This window comes from Phyllobates terribilis, unplaced genomic scaffold (genome assembly GCF_046119375.1).
Source record: "Phyllobates terribilis strain yellow unplaced genomic scaffold, ASM4611937v1 Scaffold_98__1_contigs__length_5973952, whole genome shotgun sequence".
Taxonomy (NCBI): Eukaryota; Metazoa; Chordata; class Amphibia; order Anura; family Dendrobatidae; genus Phyllobates; species Phyllobates terribilis.
In genome coordinates, this window is record NW_027362858.1 from 1,747,121 (window position 1) to 1,765,269 (window position 18,149).

At 45.2% G+C, this 18,149-nt stretch overlaps 1 protein-coding gene across 1 annotated transcript in view; it reads left to right on the forward strand.

Moving 5' to 3' along the window:
- The first annotated feature begins 1,948 nt into the window (after positions 1-1,948).
- LOC141198600 (uncharacterized) overlaps positions 1,949-18,149 on the forward strand; it is a 40,439-nt gene continuing 24,238 nt past the window's right edge. Inside the window, exons 1-5 of the mRNA XM_073663024.1 lie at positions 1,949-2,004; positions 16,972-17,094; positions 17,224-17,403; positions 17,486-17,606; positions 17,690-17,787. Of these exons, the coding sequence (XP_073519125.1) occupies positions 17,017-17,094; positions 17,224-17,403; positions 17,486-17,606; positions 17,690-17,787 (477 nt within the window). The 5' untranslated portion in view covers positions 1,949-2,004; positions 16,972-17,016. The remainder of the gene's footprint in view (positions 2,005-16,971; positions 17,095-17,223; positions 17,404-17,485; positions 17,607-17,689; positions 17,788-18,149) is intronic.

Consider the following 18,149-nt stretch of genomic DNA (forward strand, 5'->3'; position numbering starts at 1 on the left):
TGGGGTAAGATTATCTCTACAGAGACCCCTGTACAGGAATATTAGGGCTCCAGCGACATCACATCTATTATACAGAGAATAGCGCTATCTCCATAGCTCTGTACACAAGGACATAGAGATCAGACAAGGTCCTCATATTCAGGCAGCTTCTATTTTACTCCAACCCTCTTTATAAGAACAAGATCAGAGTCTCATTATACCGAGCAGAGAAGCTCCAGGGACAAAGACCCCGTCTGCTCCTAACACGCCGGGGGCCCGGAGTATCCAGCCACGGGGCCCGGATTCTCTCATTTGTGGCCCCAGCGTTTCTTGTAGAATAAATCCCTTTCTCATCCAGTCCTGTAGTAATGACTTTGTTATCAGGTTTTGTAGGAGGGTTCGTCTGACTCCATCTTGTTATCAATACCTGTGCGAGAAACAGGAGACGTCCGAGCGCAGCTTTACCGAGTGTCCAGTGTCAGTTCTTCTACAGTCTGATAAAGAGCCGCGGTGTCTGCGACTGAACCTGGGAGTATACAGCTATAAACAGCGTACACACACGGCTCCTCTCCGTACACCTCGTACACACGCGGCTCCGCTCCGTACACCTCTTACACACGCGGCTCCGCTCCGTACACCTCGTACACGCGCGGCTCCGCTCCGTACACCTCGTACACGCGCGGCTCCGCTCCGTACACCTCGTACACACACGGCTCCGCTCCGTACACCTCGTACACGCGCGGCTCCGCTCCGTACACCTCGTACACGCGCGGCTCCGCTCCGTACACCTCGTACACGAGCGGCTCCGCTCCGTACACCTCGTACACGCGCGGCTCCGCTCCATACGCCTCGTACACACGCGTCTCTGCTCCGTACACCTCGTACACACAGCTCCGCTCCGTACGCCTCGTACACGCGCGGCTCCGCTCCGTACGCCTCGTACACGCGCGGCTCCGCTCCGTACGCCTCGTACACGCGCGGCTCCGCTCCGTACGCCTCGTACACGCGCGGCTCCGCTCCGTACGCCTCGTACACGCGCGGCTCCGCTCCGTACGCCTCGTACACGCGCGGCTCCGCTCCGTACGCCTCGTACACACGCGGCTCTGCTCCGTACGCCTCGTACACACGCGGCTCTGCTCCGTACGCCTCGTACACACGCGGCTCTGCTCCGTACGCCTCGTACACACACGGCTCTGCTCCGTACACCTCGTACACACACGGCTCTGCTCCGTACGCCTCGTACACACACGGCTCTGCTCCGTACGCCTCGTACACACACGGCTCTGCTCCGTACGCCTCGTACACACACGGCTCTGCTCCGTACGCCTCGTACACACGCGGCTCCGCTCCGTACGCCTCGTACACACGCGGCTCCGCTCCGTACGCCTCGTACACGCGCGGCTCCGCTCCGTACGCCTCGTACACGCGCGGCTCTGCTCCGTACACCTCGTACACACGCGGCTCTGCTCCGTACACCTCGTACACACACGGCTCCGCTCCGTACACCTCGTACACACACGGCTCCGCTCCGTACGCCTCGTACACACACGGCTCCGCTCCGTACGCCTCGTACACGCGCGGCTCCGCTCCGTACACCTCGTACACACGCGGCTCCGCTCCGTACACCTCGTACACACGCGGCTCCGCTCCGTACACCTCGTACACACGCGGCTCCGCTCCGTACACCTCGTACACACGCGGCTCCGCTCCGTACACCTCGTACACACGCGGCTCCGCTCCGTACACCTCGTACACACGCGGCTCCGCTCCGTACACCTCGTACACACGCGGCTCTGCTCCGTACACCTCGTACACACGCGGCTCTGCTACATCCACACTGTAAACCCCTCCTGACCCCACACATAAACTTCAGCTCATCCAGCACCATGACAACCAGCACAGCAGAGTCCTGCATCCACTGAGGCCCCTGATCATGTGACCCCTGACTCCTCCCCCCTGTGACCTCATCACAGCTCCTGTGCGCACAGAGCAGCCATATATGTGGTGGCGGCTGTGCAGGTGGAGGTAAGTGGAGACCCCATTACTGGGCGCAGGGGGCATTAACCCCTTCAGCACGGAGACTCTTTTGGGGTCTTGTGTTGCCCCTTTATAAAAATCATAAGGTTTATGTTCTGTTTCCTGTAATAGATACATACGACCCAACTATGGAGACAGGAAGGGAGGAAACGTATTGTTCTCATAGTACAGGACCCCTTTACTGCCCCGCAGTGTAATGCCCACATTATGCCCCTTATGCAGGATGTATGATGCCCCCACACAGTATAATGCCCCCATTATGCCCCTTATGCAGGATGTATGATGCCCCCACACAGTGTAATGCCCCCATTATGCCCCTTATGCAGGATGTATGATGCCCCATACAGTGTAATGCCCCCATTATGCCCCTTATGCTGTATGTATGATGCCTCACACAGTGTAATGCCCCCATTATGCCCCTTATGCAGTATGTATGATGCCCCCACAGTGTAATGCCCCCATTATGCCCCTTATGCAGGATGTATGATGCCCCCCACAGTGTAATGCCCCCATTATGCCCCTTATGCAGTATGTATGATGCCCCCACAGTGTAATGGCCCCATTATGCCCCTTATGCAGGATGTATGATGCCCCCCACAGTGTAACACCCCCATTATGCCCCTTATGTAGGATGTATGATGCCCCCACACAGTGTAATGCCCCCATTATGCCCCTTATGCAGGATGTATGATGCCCCCCACACAGTGTTATTCCCCTTATGCAGGATGTATGATGCCCCCACACAGTGTAATGCCCCCATTATGCCCCTTATGTAGGATGTATGATGCCCCCACACAGTGAAATGCCTCCATTATGCCCCTTATGCAGGATGTATGATGCCCCCACACAGTGTAATGCCCCCATTATGCCCCTTATGCAGTATGTATGATGCCCCACACAGTGTAATGCCCCCATTATGCCCCTTATGCAGGATGTATGATGCCGCCACACAGTGTAATGGCCCCATTATGCCCCTTATGCAGGATGTATGATGCCCCCACACAGGGTAATGCCCCCATTATGCCCCTTATGCAGTATGTTTGATGCTCCCACACAGTGAAATGCCTCCATTATGCCCCTTATGCAGGATGTATGATGCCCCCACACAGTGTAATGCCCCCATTATGCCCCTTATGCAGTATGTATGATGCCCCACACAGTGTAATGCCCCCATTATGCCCCTTATGCAGGATGTATGATGCCCCCACACAGTGTAATGGCCCCATTATGCCCCTTATGCAGTATGTATGATGCCCCCACACAGTGTAATGCCCCCATTATGCCCCTTATGCAGTATGTTTGATGCTCCCACACAGTATAATGTTCCCACAGTACCACCATCCCCCCACACACAGTATAATCAGTTGCGAAACTAGGATCTGATGGGCGCCTGTGCAAATTTCGACTGACGCCCCCTATCTGGTTGAAAATATGTATGCCCCTTTTCCTGGGCCCTATCCAGGTATATGCCCCCCTTATTCTGTCGCTGTTCTTTAATGTATAGAAAAAAAATAACTATTATACTCACCAGATGCGAACTTAGAAGTCATGGGGCCCCATAGCAGAAGTATAATGCACTCTCCAGGTCCTCCATACAGTATAATGCACAACCTATAGTCATCCATATAGTATACCTCACCGTCCATAGTCCTCCATGTAGTATACTATACCATCCATAGTCCTCCATATGGTATACTGCACTCCCCATAGTCCTCCATATAGTATAATGCACTCCTCACAGTCCTCCATATAGTATACTGCACAGCCCATATTCCTCCATATAGTATAAGGCACTCCCCATAGTCCTCCATACAGTATATGGCACTCCCCATATCCCCATAGACCTCCATATGGTATAAGGCACTCCTCATAGTCCTCCAGATAGTATAAGGAACTCCCCATAGTCCTCCGTATAGTATAAGGCGCTCCCCATAGTCCTCCGTATAGTATAATGCACTCCTCATAGTCCTCCATATAGTATACCGCACAGCCCATAGTCCATATAGTATACTGCACAGCCCATAGTCCATATAGTATACTGCACAGCCCATAGTCCATATAGTATACTGCACAGCCCATAGTCCTCCATATAGTATAAGGCACTCCCCATAGTCCTCCATGTGGTATAAGGCACTCCCCATAGTCCTCCATGTGGTATAAGGCACTCCCCATAGTCCTCCATGTGGTATAAGGCACTCCCCATAGTCCTCCGTATAGTATAAGGCACTCCCCATAGTCCTCCGTATAGTGTAAGGCACTCCCCATAGTCATCCGTATAGTATAGGGCACTCCCCATAGTCCTCCATATAGTACAAGGAACTCCCCATAGTCCTCCGTATAGTACAACCCCGGAGGATATTCATTCAGTTGTTTAATGTTGTTGAAAAAAAGTAGATCACAGACATGGCACAAAACTAAAGTCATTTCAAATGGCAACTTTAAGGCTTTAAGAAACACTAAAAGAAATCAAGATAAAAAATGTGGTACTCAGTAAGGGTAATTTTTTGCAGACCAAGCAAAGGGAAAAAATGATGGAATCACTCAATTCTGAGGAAAAAATGATGGAATCATGAAAAACAAACACACAAAAGAACACGCCAATACATCACTAGTATTTTGTTGCAGCACCTCTGGCTTTAATAACAGCTTGCAGTCTCTGAGGCATGGACTTAATGAGTGACAAACAGTAGTCTTTATCAATCTGGCTCCAACTTTCTCTAATTGCTGTTGCCAGATCAGCTTTGCAGGTTGGAGCCTTCTCATGGACCATTTTCTTCAACTTCCACCAAAGATTTTCAATTGGATTGAGATCCGGACTATTTGCAGGCCATGACATTGACCTTATGTGTCTTCTTTCAAGGAATGTTTTCACAGTTTTTGCTCTATGGCAGGATGCATTTTCATCTTGAAAAATGATGTCATCATCCCCAAACATCCTTTCAATTGATGGGATAAGAAAACTGTCCAAAATATCAATGTAAACTTGGGCATTTATTGAAGATGTAATGACAGCCATCTCCCCTGTGCCTTTACCTGACATGCAGCCCCATATCATCAATGACTGTGGAAATTTGCATGTTCTCTTCATGCAGTCATCTTTATAAATCTCATTGGAACTGCACCAAACAAAAGTTCCAGCATCACCACCTTGCCCAATGCAGATTCGCGATTCATCACTGAATATGACTTTCATCCAGTCATCCACAGTCCATGATTGCTTTTCCTTAGCCCATTGTAACCTTGTTTTTTACTGTTTAGGTGTTAATGGTGGCTTATGTTTAGCTTTTCTATATATAAATCCCATTTCCTTTAGGCGGTTTCTTACAGTTCGGTCACAGACATTGACTCATTTCCTTATTTGTTTTGTTGTGCATTTCCTGTTTTGGAGACATATTGCTTTAAGTTTCCGGTCTTGACGCTTTGATGTCTTCCTTGGTCTACCAGTATGTTTGCCTTTAACAACCTTCCCATGTTGTTTGTATTTGGTCCAGATTTTAGACACAGCTGACTGTGAACAACCAACATCTTTTGCAACATTGAATGATGATTTACTTTCTTGTAAGAGTTTGATAATCCTCTCCTTTGTTTCAATTGACATCTCTCGTGTTGGAGCCATGATTCATGTCAGTCCACGTGGTGCAACAGCTCTCCAAGGTGTGATCACTCCTTTTTAGATGCAGACTAACGAGCAGATCTAATTTGATGCAGGTGTTAGTTTTGGAAATGAAAATTTACAGGGTGATTCCATAATTTTTTCCTCAGAATTGAGTGATTCTATATTTTTTTCCCTCTGCTTGGTTTGCATAAAATTACCCTTACTGAGTACCACATTTTTAATCTTGTTTTCTTTTAGTGTTTCGTAAAGCCCTAAAGTTGCTATTTGAAATGACTTTAGTTTTGTGCCATGTCTGTGATCTGCTTTTTTTCAACAACATTAAACAACCGAATGAATATCCTCCGAGCCCGGTGATTCCATAATTTTTGCCAGGGGTTGTATAATGCACTCCCCAAATTCCTACATATAGTAGAAGTTTCTCCCCATAGTCCTCCGTATAGTATAAGGCACTCCCCATAGTCCTCCATATAGTATAATTCACAGCCCATAGTCATACATATAGTATAATGCACAGCCCATAGTCCTCCATAATGTATAATTCAAAACCCATTGTCATACCTGTAGTATAATGTACAGCCCATTGTCATGCATGTAATATAATGCACAGCCCATAGTCATACGTATAGTATAATGCACAGCCCATAGTCATACGTGTAGTATAATGCACAGCCCATAGTCATACATGTATTATAATGCACATAATACACATCCCATAATCATACATATAGTATAATGCACAGCCCATAGTCATCCATGTAGTATAATGCACAACCCATAGTCCGTACATGTAGTATAATGCACAACCCATAGTCCGTACATGTAGTATAATGCACAGCCCGTAGTCCGTACATGTAGTATAATGCACAGCCCATAGTCATCCATGTAGTATAATGCACAGCCCATAGTCATCCATGTAGTATAATGCACAGCCTATAGTCATACATGTAGTATAATGCACAGCCCATAGTCATACATATAGTATTATGGCCTAGGGTACCATGTACTCACTGATTTGAAAAACAACACATTATATTACCTTCACTCCGCCGCGCAGCGTATTTTTCTAGAGCTGGCAGCTGACTTCAGCATGCATGCAACAGGAGCGCATGATGTCACTTCCATTCGCCCCTAGTCAAGTGCCCGCCAAAGTCAGTGTTGATTGGTCAGCAGCGTGTATTGTGGCACACGGACCCGATGTGAGTGAAATACTAGGGATTAATGAGGATCTGGGGGGGCTGGGATATGCAAAGAAAGTAGGGAGCTGAGTAGGAGTAATAAATGTGCTAATAGTATTAAATGTCTGCTGGCAAATGCAAGAAGTCTTGCAAACAAAATGAATGAACTGGAAACTCTTATATCAGTCACAGAATACAATGTGGTGGGCATTACGGAAACCTGGCTGGATGAAAGCCATGACTGGGTGACAAACATAGAGGAATATACTACATTTTGGGACATAGTCAGCAATGGTGTGATGCAGGGATCTGTGCTAGGACCGATTCTTTTTACCTCTTTATTATTGACCTTGGGAATGGGATTGTAAGTAAAGTGTCAGTCTTTGCTGACGACAACAAGCTATGTAGGATATTAAAATCTGATCTTGACATTACAATATTGCAAAACGGATAAGGTGACTAAAAGGGCAAACACTTGGCAGATGAGGTTTAATGTAGATAAATGTAGAGTAATGCACCTAGGACGGAGTAACCCCGTTGCTGCATATACTGTACACTAAATGGGAGTATGCTCACGACTACAGAACAGGAGAAGGACTTGGGTATTCTGGCTACAAATAAGCTGAGCAGCAATACTCAATGTCGAGAAGCAGCCGCAAAAGCAAACAAAATTTTAGGATGTATAAAAGATATAACTAAAATTGCGTGATCCCAATGTATGGGATTCAGTTTTGGGCTCCACATTTTAAAAAGGATATTCAGAAGTTAGAGTCAGTTAATAGGCGGGCAACTAGATTACAAGGGATGGAGGCCTCTCATATGATGAGAGGTTGAAAAAGTTGAGCTTGTTTAGCTCAGAAAAACAACGCCTCAGATGGGATCTTATGTACATGTATAAATATATGTGTGGTCAGTACAAAGGACTACCACATCACCTATTCCTTCTAAAGACCATACTAAGGACCAGGGGGCACTCATTACGGGTGGAAGAAAGGCAATTTTGGCACCTAAACAGGAAAGGATTCTTTGCAGTCAGACTGTGGAATGCCCTACCACAAGAGGTAGTAATGACAGACACTATAACAGCTTCAAAAAAAGGGATGGATGATTTGCTCGATACACATAACATTGTGGGTTACAGTTAAATTAGACAAAATGTACAATTGGGGGAGGAAGGTTGAACTTGGTGAACCTAGGTCTTTAGTCAGCCTACATTACTGTGTTACTATGTTGCTATGAATGTGAGTCTGAAGACACACATTTAGCTGAAACGGCTGGCGTTGTCTAGGCCCAGTCGTAGCTGTGACTGCGGTCATTAAGCTTCTAAATATAATGCTCCCACAGTACCTACAGCATATACAGTTACAAAAAAAACAAGAAAACTTACTACACCAAATCACAGAGACAATTCAGTTTAGCCGAAGGAGAGCACTTAATTTGGCCGTTTCGTGAACGGGGGTTCCTGCGTGAACGATATGTATCTCTCTACATGAACATATCCCACACATACACTCCCCCGTGATGACCTCACATGGGCCAGGTTGTGCGCTTGTCTCAGTCCTTCATGATTTTATGCAACCCCCAACTTATGTGATAATTCCACTCCGGATGATCGCAGAAGTTGTAGATTGATGCCATATTTTCCATCTGGATTTTATCTTTACTTAGAGACCAAACATGGCATAGCTGTTGTCAGTTATGTGGCCAGTGTGCATTTATGGCTCATTGGCAGGGGCTACAGTAATGAGAAAATATGTATCATTTCTCTGGCTATCTCCAGTGCTGAGCATGTATGTGTGAAGATATTCAAGGTAATCCCCTGTCAATCACTGTGTACTACGTGACGGTGATTACAGAGATCTCCATACACAGTATAATCTGACTCTTTTGAATACACTGCAGCTTGAAAAGGAGGGGGCTGAGAAGCGAGGAGTGAGATCTCCCACAGCAGCTGACAGCTACACAGGATGTCCCATCCCCCAAGCCATGAGGCAGGCTCTTTGTGTAAGATACTATAATTTAATGTTGAGTTATGGGAGAACGATATGTCCCAGTGATAAACAAACCAGATTTTTGGAAACTGGAAGGAAGGGAGAATCTCACCAGCCCTTTCTCCACCGCCCAGCTAGCAAGGATAGAGAGATATGCAGCACAGCCTTTCGGAAGCCCCCAGGGCCACTGTGTTTGGTCTCCACGTATAGCAGAGGCCTAGCTGGGTCCATTGACACCAGAACCGGTACCCTGGGACTATCCAGTAAGGAGGTATAGCCCATTTTAGTTTTGGGAGTCTCTTAACTAAGAGAGACCAGGGGAGGAAATTTGGGCGCAGCCACAAGGCCGGATTGGGAGTGATCCAGAGGGGTTAAGTACTCCTGGAACCCTGACATCATCGTCTTTGTTCCTGGGGAGGTCGTGCCATCAAGACATGTGGGACAAGTCCATCAACCAAGTGAAGGCCCACAAACCTCTCCTGTGGCAGCCCTTCCCCAGAAAGACAGGTCATCCATCTAAACCAGTAACTGACTTGTAATAACTGCCTTATACCTTTTGCACCGATGCTTTTTTGCTTGTAACTCTGACCACTGTATATGTATAACCCTTATGTATATAGTGTATTGTTTAGTGTGCCCTTATGGCGATTAAATATATAACTTAATCTTGGGCTGTTCTTTTATCTCGACCCACGAAACTTACGCCTGTTGTTCGGTCCAACGAACAAGCTACTGGACTGGTTTCTAGCCCGATATAGTCTATTATATCAAATAGAAACTGATGGTAGCTCTCCCAGGCTGACTAGGCTCTGCTTCACTGGAGCTAGTGAGCGGAGCCTCTCAGCCTATCAGGGTTGTGGGCGAGTGTGGTGCCACATCAGTGACTGAGTGGACCACCTCTACCCACTCCCTGGTTCCTTCCTGTCCCGTGTGGACAGGGAGTGTCTGCGCAAAATGTACCAACCTGACCTTACGCGTCCTTCGGGGGGGTGCGGAATGTCACGTAGGTGCAGAGGGCAGGTCCTTACCACGTGCTCCATCTGACATAACTGTGACGTCAGGTGGGAGGCGGGGTGTGAATCCATCACAAGAGGCGGCAACAGCGAGGTTCTGCGGGGTCACCCCGTTGCCGCTTCTTCACATTATGTCTCATTAATATTGGATTCATATAAATTCCAATATTCTATATTTTCTTTCGGAGACATCCTGACTGCTGAACCTGTGCTGATGAAAGGAATGTGTATGCTGGGTGACCTTGGCTATTTCTAAAGAGTGTGAGATATTCCCTTTTATCCTTAAAATACCTTTTCCTGTCTGAACAAATAGTTTAATCTGCACTCTTTGTCTATGCACAATACACACCCTCATAGTCTTTCCCCTACAAGAAGAAGCTCTTGCATGTTAATTAATCTGATTCACTGTTCCGCAACATTCAATTTTTTACTGGTATTAGTTTCTTGTCTAAGTCTTAGAGACTGTCAGCTGTTTGTCTTACTAGAAAACCTTGTGCCTGCTTTAATCCTCTTACTTCACAAGGGGCGGCCTGCATGTTGATGAGGCTGGTTCACTTCACACTATAGGTAATTTGTTCAATCCTACATCTAAGAGTGTCAACTCAGATTGCAAATGACAGAGGGAAGGAGGGAGGGGGACAATTGACTTCAGAGATTTTTATTTTCTATGACATATCCAGAAAAAAAACAAACACTGTAACTGGAGACATTAGCATCAAGTCACTCCTTTATTGGTGTTCTTATTAACAAGCTTTTATAAATGAGATCTAATGTGATAAAAAGGTTACAGCCTGGGTAAGACAGAAAACTTTCATATAGATTACCAGTGATGATGTAATCAGTGAAGGACTCTGGCCAAATATGTTTCTAGAGCCATAGTAGAAGATGAAGATGTTATCCTAATCATGAAGTAGTTATTTCTTGGGTCATGTGTAATGAATAAAAACAAAAGGTGTTCACACCCCTATAGGGAAAACATATAGCTACTACCTAATTCCCCGAAGGTAAATGAACCCTAATTCAGGGATGTGTTGAAACATGACTTTTAGTTTTTCTTCTTAAAATAACTGTGATCAAAATTTTTTAAAAACACATCGGTGTGCCAGTGCCAGTCCTATACAATGTATGATCCACTGATCTATTCAGTAAGCAACGTGTTTAGATCATACCTAGCTATATATATCTGTTCATCATGACTGCAGTTCATGGCTTATTATTGAACTGAACTGAACCTATGTTGCTAATGCACTGACACCACCAATGCTGTTTAAGAGACAATCACATAGCCACCCCAAGGGCTTCCTCAGGTGGCTGGAGCTATAATGAATACAGAAATATGCTGTGACCTTTTTAAAGCCTTTGGATATGCACCATAGGTCCACAAAGAACCAATAGACTTTCCAGCACAAATCAGCCAATCACATTCTGTATTTTTCGGACTATAAGACGCACTTTTCCTCCAAAATTTTGTAGGAAAGTGGGGGGTGTGTGTTATAGTCCGATATACATAAATACTGTGGATGTGGGTGGTGGGGGAAGCGACAGCGGCGGAGGAGCGGGGCACAGGAAATGAATATTCATCGGAGTGGGGAGTAGTGAATTTCATTTTCCTTCATAGCCGTCACACTGTGCCTGCAGTGCGGCTCCTGGTATGTATGGCACCTTCATCCCTCTTCCTGGTATGTATGGCACCCTTCATCCCTGTATGTGTGGCCCCCCTCATCCTGGTATGTTTGGCACCCCCTGATCCCCCTCACGCTGCACAGAAAAAAAATAACAATTAAACTCCCCTCCTCTCTCGTCCAGAGCTGTGTCCCGCTCTTTGCTGGAATAGTCACTGCTCCCCATGCCGGGACTGTGTGCGTGGGAAGCAGTGACCATTCATTCTCCCTAATAGCGCATACACTGTATGCACAACGCGGCTCCTGCTGGGCTCGGCGGTCACCGTGCCTGCTATTAAAGTCCATGAATATCCATGGGCTTTAATAGTGGGCACGCTGACCACCGAGCGCATCAGGAGCCGCGCTGCGGCTACAGTGTGCGCGCTATTAAGGTGAGTGAATGATCACTGTTCCCCACGCACACAGTCCTGGTGTGGGGAGCAGTGACTATTCCGGCAGAGCATCTCGCTGCTTGAGGGCGCATGGCAGTTACGCCATGCGCGGCTCACACAGTGAGATCCCTGTCGGCAACAGAGCTGGACGCAGTGCTGGAGGAGAGAGGAGGTGAGTATGATTGTTTTTTTGTTTTTTTTGTGTAGCGTGACAAAGCGGGATGAAGGGGGCCGTACATACCGGAATGAAGGGGGCCATACATACCGGGATAAAGGGGGCCATACATACAGGGATGAAGAAGGCCATACATACAGGGATGAGGGGGGCCATACATACAGGGATGAAGGGGGCCATACATACAGGGACCAGGATGAGTGGGGCCACACATACAGGGATGAAGGGTGCCATACATACCAGGAAGAGGGATGAAGGTGCCATACATACCAGGATGGGTGTGAGGGGGGCCATACATACCAGGAAGAGGAATGAAGGTGCCATACATACTAGGATGGGTGTGAGGGGGACCATACATACCAGGAAGAGGGATGAGGGGTGCCATGCATACCAGGATGGTGGATTGGGGTGCCATGCATATCAGGATGCAGATGGGGGCCATGTATACCAGGATGGGGGATATTAACAGAATTGGGGGACATTACTCCTATAACAGTGTCAGCAGCAGACCCCCTCCCCCTTAACAGTGGATCATGATCACATTTTTTGCTTATAAATTTTTTTTTATTTTCCTCCTCTAAAACCTAGGTGCGTCTTATGGTCCTAAAAATACGGTATATATCGCATATGCTTAGCAAATCTCATAACTGCTACAATGACCAATCGTGACAGTTATGTATTACTTTCCCAAGATGCCTCATCTCAGAGAGCCTATGATTCACCACCGCATCAGATGCCAAGGGGGGACCAACCTATATCCTAGGACCTGATAGGTGTTCCCGTGTCCACTTGCAGCGTCGATAGCCTGTGTACGCTGATGTCAGGTTATTTACCTTTTTCCCTATTGGATAACAGAGCCAGCCACTCATCGCATGCCATGTCTCGCCCTCTGATAGGTGAGTGTCAAATGACATCGCTCTCCATGGGTAATGGAGCCGGCCACTCATCGCATGCCACGTCTCGCTCCCTGATAGGTGCGCGTCAGATGACATCACTCTCCATGCGGTGACATCACCAGACATGCGCACTCACCAAAATTCCAAACTCAGGACACATTGTGTTTCAATAACAAACTGCGCATGTCCTCAAATCTCTTAAAGAGACATGATCCACATATGCAGAAAAGGAGAGATAGACAAATAATCATCATCTCTCCCTATCAGCGTTATTCATTACTCAAATCGAATGTCTGTGAACTATATAGAATAGTTGCAGGGACACAATATTTATATAAATATGAATAAATTCTATATGCTAATCTCATTAATTACTCAGATCAATTTCATATAAGCCATAAATTAATCAGTTGAAATTGTCTAAATCCTACTATTTACATAAAAAAATTAATTGCTGGTTTACTCTCAAAAGGTTGTAACACTAACCATCAGACATATTTCCATATATCCTAATAAGTCTTGTTATCACAAAAACTTATATATAATTAACTCAATAAATTAATCATCTACTAGTATGTTGTTATTCAACATTCATAGTGTAAATAGGCATAATTCATTCATGTCACTCATATAAATGCTCCTATAGGAAAGCACTATAGCTAAATAAATCCTTCATTAAGCCCCATAGGACTACGTGAATTAAGCTTATAGATCCATCTAGCTTTTTCCCTCAAACATAATTGGTCAAGGTTACCTTTCCTAGGGCCAAGGGTCATTTTACAAATGCCCCAAAATAGCAGTTCCAGGGGTTTTTCTGCATGTAAACCTCTCATATGCTTTGAGAGAACCGTATCTGCACCAGTATTAATAGAGCTAAGATGGTTAGATATTCTCCTCCTAACCTCCTGGATGGTCTTCCCTACATACAATTTAGGGCAGGGACATTTCACTACATAAATTATCCCCTTAGATCTGCAATTAATTTGGTCCCTAACGAAATACTCATGTCCATCAGTTGGATTCGTAAAAGTCGTAACCCGAGTCATATATTTACTAAAGGAGCAGCCCCTACAAGGATCGGAGCCTCCATGATGTTTCGATTGCCAACTCAGAATACTGCTTGCTCCTCCTAAAATTTCTGTAATTGAGGAAATCCCTCAAATTTTTCCCTATATGGAAGGTAATTTCCGGATGTCCACCAACAATCGCCCTCAAATCGGCATCAGCTGAGAATATAGGCCATTACTTCCGCATGATGTTATACACTGTGCTTGTCTGATCATCATAGTTTCCTATATGTCAGACTCTATTATTCTCTGGTGCATTCCTCTTGGGGCATAGCAGCGAATCCCTATTAGTTGTCTTAGCCCTATTAAAGACTTTGTATAGCACCTGTTTCGGATATCCCCTTGCTGTAAATCTTGAGAATAGATTCCTACTCTCTTGGATAAAAGTATCCTCATCCAAACAATTATGTCTCGCACGCAGGTATTGACCTACCGGTATACCTGCTCTCAACACCCTGGGGTGCCAGCTATCCCAATGAAGGAGATTGTTGGTGGGGGTCGGCTTACGAAATATGTCCATATGAATATTACAGATCCCATCAATTTGGTTTGTCAGGTCAAGGAAATTGATCCTCTTAAAACCGATTTCATGGGTAAAGAACATTCCAATCCGATTCTTATTCAAAATAGATACAAAATCCCAAAAAAATCTGTCACCATCCCACAAAATCAAAACGTCAATGAACTTACCCCAAAATAAAATGTGACTAGTATGAAAACTGAAATCCTCATTGAAAACGTGTTGGTCCTCCCACCACCCCAAAAATAAATTTGCAAAGGTTGGGACACATGTTCCCATTGCGGTCCCTTTCTTTTGATAGTAGTAAAATATATCATCAAAGGTGAAAAAATAATGCGTAAGTACGAATCCTAAGAGTGACAAAACAAGAGTTATGTGATAAGAATTGTCTACTCTTCATATTTAAAAAAATACGCAATTGTCCCAATGCCCAGCTCATGGTTGGTATTACTGTAGAGGGCCTCCACGTCCAGACTAGTCAGAATGATGGTATCAGATACAGTAATATCACTTAGTTTAGAGACTAGATCTTTTGTGTCACTTATAAATGAGGGTAATGCATGAACAAATGGTGTTAAAATTTCGTCAAGATATGTACTCGCACTCTCTGTCAAGTGGACTTCAAGCACTTCATGCTTCCCTCTGCCGAGAAGCTTTTTGGAGAAAGAAATTTCATTCTCCAGCAGGACCTGGCACCTGTCCACACTGCCAAAAGTACCAATACCTGGTTTAAAAACAACATCATCACTGTGCTTGATTGGCCAGCAAACTCACCTGACCTTAACCCCATAGAGAATCTATGGGGTATTGGGAAGAGAAAGATGAGAGACACCAGACCCAACAATGCAGATGCGCTGAACGCTGCTATCAAAGCAACTTGGGCTTCCATAACACCTCAGCAGTGCCACAGTCTGATCGCCTCCATGCCACGCCGCATTGATGCAGTAATTGATGCAAAAGGAGCCCCAACCAAGTATTGAGTACATTTACTGAACATGCATTTCAGTAGGCCAACATTTCGTGCTGACTTTGGTCTTGATAAAACAAAGGACCTACACCAGCAGATGACATGGCTTCCCAAAACATCACTGATTGTGGAAACTTCACACTAGACCTCAAGCAGCTTGGATTGTGTGCCTCTCCATTCTTCCTCCAGATTCTGGGGCCTTGATTTGCAAATGAAATGCAAAATTTACTTTCATCTGAAAACAACACCTTGGACCACTGAGCATCAGTCCAGGTCTTTTTCTCCTTGGCCCAGGTAAGACGCTTCAGGCGTTGTCTATTGGTCTTGAGTGGCTTGAGACAAGAAATGCGACACTTGTAGCCCATGTCCTGGATACGTCTGTGTGGTGGCTCTTGAAGCAATGAATCCAGCAGCAGTCCACTCCTTGTGAATCTCCCCCAAATTTTTGAATGGCCTTTTCTTAACAATTCTTTCAACCGGTTATCCCGGTTGCTTGTGCACCTTTTTCTATCACACTTTTTTCTTCCACTCAACTTTCCATTAATATACAACCCCTGGCAAAAATTATGGAATCACCGGGCTCGGAGGATGTTCATTCAGTTGTCTAATGTTGTTGAAAAAAAAGCAGATCACAGACATGGCACAAAACTAAAGTCATTTCAAATGGCAACTTTAGGGCTTTAAGAAACACTAAAAGAACACTCCAATACATCACTAGTATTTTGCTGCACCACCTCTGGCTTTAATAACAGCTTGCAGTCTCTGAGGCATGCACTTAATGAGTGACAAACAGTACTCATTAGGGTAGGGTCTGAGCACATTGCTTACTGAATAGTTCAGTGGATCATACATTGTATAGGACTGGCACTGGCACACTGATGTGTTTTTATCAAATTTTGATCAGTTATTTTAAGAAGAAAAAATAAAAGTCATGTTTTAACACATCCCTGAATCATTTACCTTTGGGTAATTAGGTAGTAGCTACGTGTAATGAATATCTCCTTAAGTATTGCTAATGCCGATTCCAGTGCCAGTAAATGAGACAAGAATTAGCGTTATGGAAGATGAGTCTATGAGAAAAGTGTTCAGCTGCAGACTCCAAGGAAGAAACTGCTTGTTGTCTGTGGCCTAAAATATATAGGTTTTATTAGTAGATGACAGGGAAAAAAGTAGAATGTTGTAAACTAATAAAAATACCATGGTTGCTTGGGTCCTCCTCCAGTCTCTTCATTTCCTGGTCAATCCCAACGTACTTGTGATTCCTACAGCTAATCAGTTGCCAAAGCAGTGGCCAACTTAGCCAATGATTGGGAGCATGGAGGAGATGTCCTTTTCTGCAATTCAACTTATGTTCCAATCCATACAAGACTAGAGAATATAACATCTACACGTTCTATCTCCTGATATATTTCCCCTTATTGTCTCCAGTAATTGTATTATTACACAGAATTCTTTATGATGTTCCATCACTTTCCTATTTAGGACATCTTCTATATTAAGAGAATTTTTCTGAATCACCTATCAAGGATGGATATTGACAGAGACAAGATGGCGGAGAGGATATTACACCTCACCCTAGAGATCCTCTTCCGGCTTACTGGAGAGGTGAGAGATTCTGATGACGTCACATTACATCATTCTTATCTATGGGAATAACATATGGACAGAACTGGAGAGGTGAGGACTCTGGAAATGTCTGTAGTGATATTTATTATTGTGTCTCTCCATAACCAGGATTACACAGTAGTGAAGAAGACCTCTAGTGAGCGCTGCCAGGCCCCTGTGTCTGAGGGATGGGGAAGACCCCTGAGCCCAATCACGGGACCTCCACCTCACCCCCTGATACATGAGGACATCAATGACCAGAAGATCCTAGATCTCACCTACAAGATGATTGAGCTGCTGACTGGAGAGGTGACACTTCTGGGAATGCTGGGACATTATTAGTAATTATATGAAGGGATCGGGGGGATGACGATATCATTGTATGTGTCAGGTTCCTATAAGGTGTCAGGATGTTGCTGTCTATTTCTCCATGGAGGAGTGGGAGCATTTAGAAGGACACAAAGATCTGTACAAGGACATCATGGAGGTTCCCCAGCCCCTCACATCACCAGGTAATAGACAGGACTAAATACACACTGCCTATAATTATCTGTATGTAAAGAATGAATTCAGTCCCTGTATGTGTTTCCTCCAGATCTATCCAGTAAGAGGACAACATCAGAAAGATGTCCCCGTCCTCTTCTTCCACAGGACTGTAAGCAAGAAGATCCCAATGTTCCACAGGATCATCAGGTAGATGGAGAGAAGGTGTCATGAGATCTCCCCTATGCTTGTGCTCAGTCTTGTTTTATCCACCAGTATTATATCTTTTATATTTGTGTAATGAGATCGGTGGAGATGGCAGGATTAGAGCTGATCATAGATGTGACTTCTCCATCTGTCTGTGACTTTTACATTATTTGTTTCAGGGTGAAGATCTGACCCATATTAATACTACAGAGACATATGTGAGGGATGATGAGCAGTGTAAAGAGGAGATTCCTACATATGACTACCCAGGTGAGTAGTAACCACTAAATACAGAAAAATCACAGATTCTTCTCAGTCACTGGCTGTGGCTGCTTTATCAGTCGGATAGTCCAATCATATCTCAA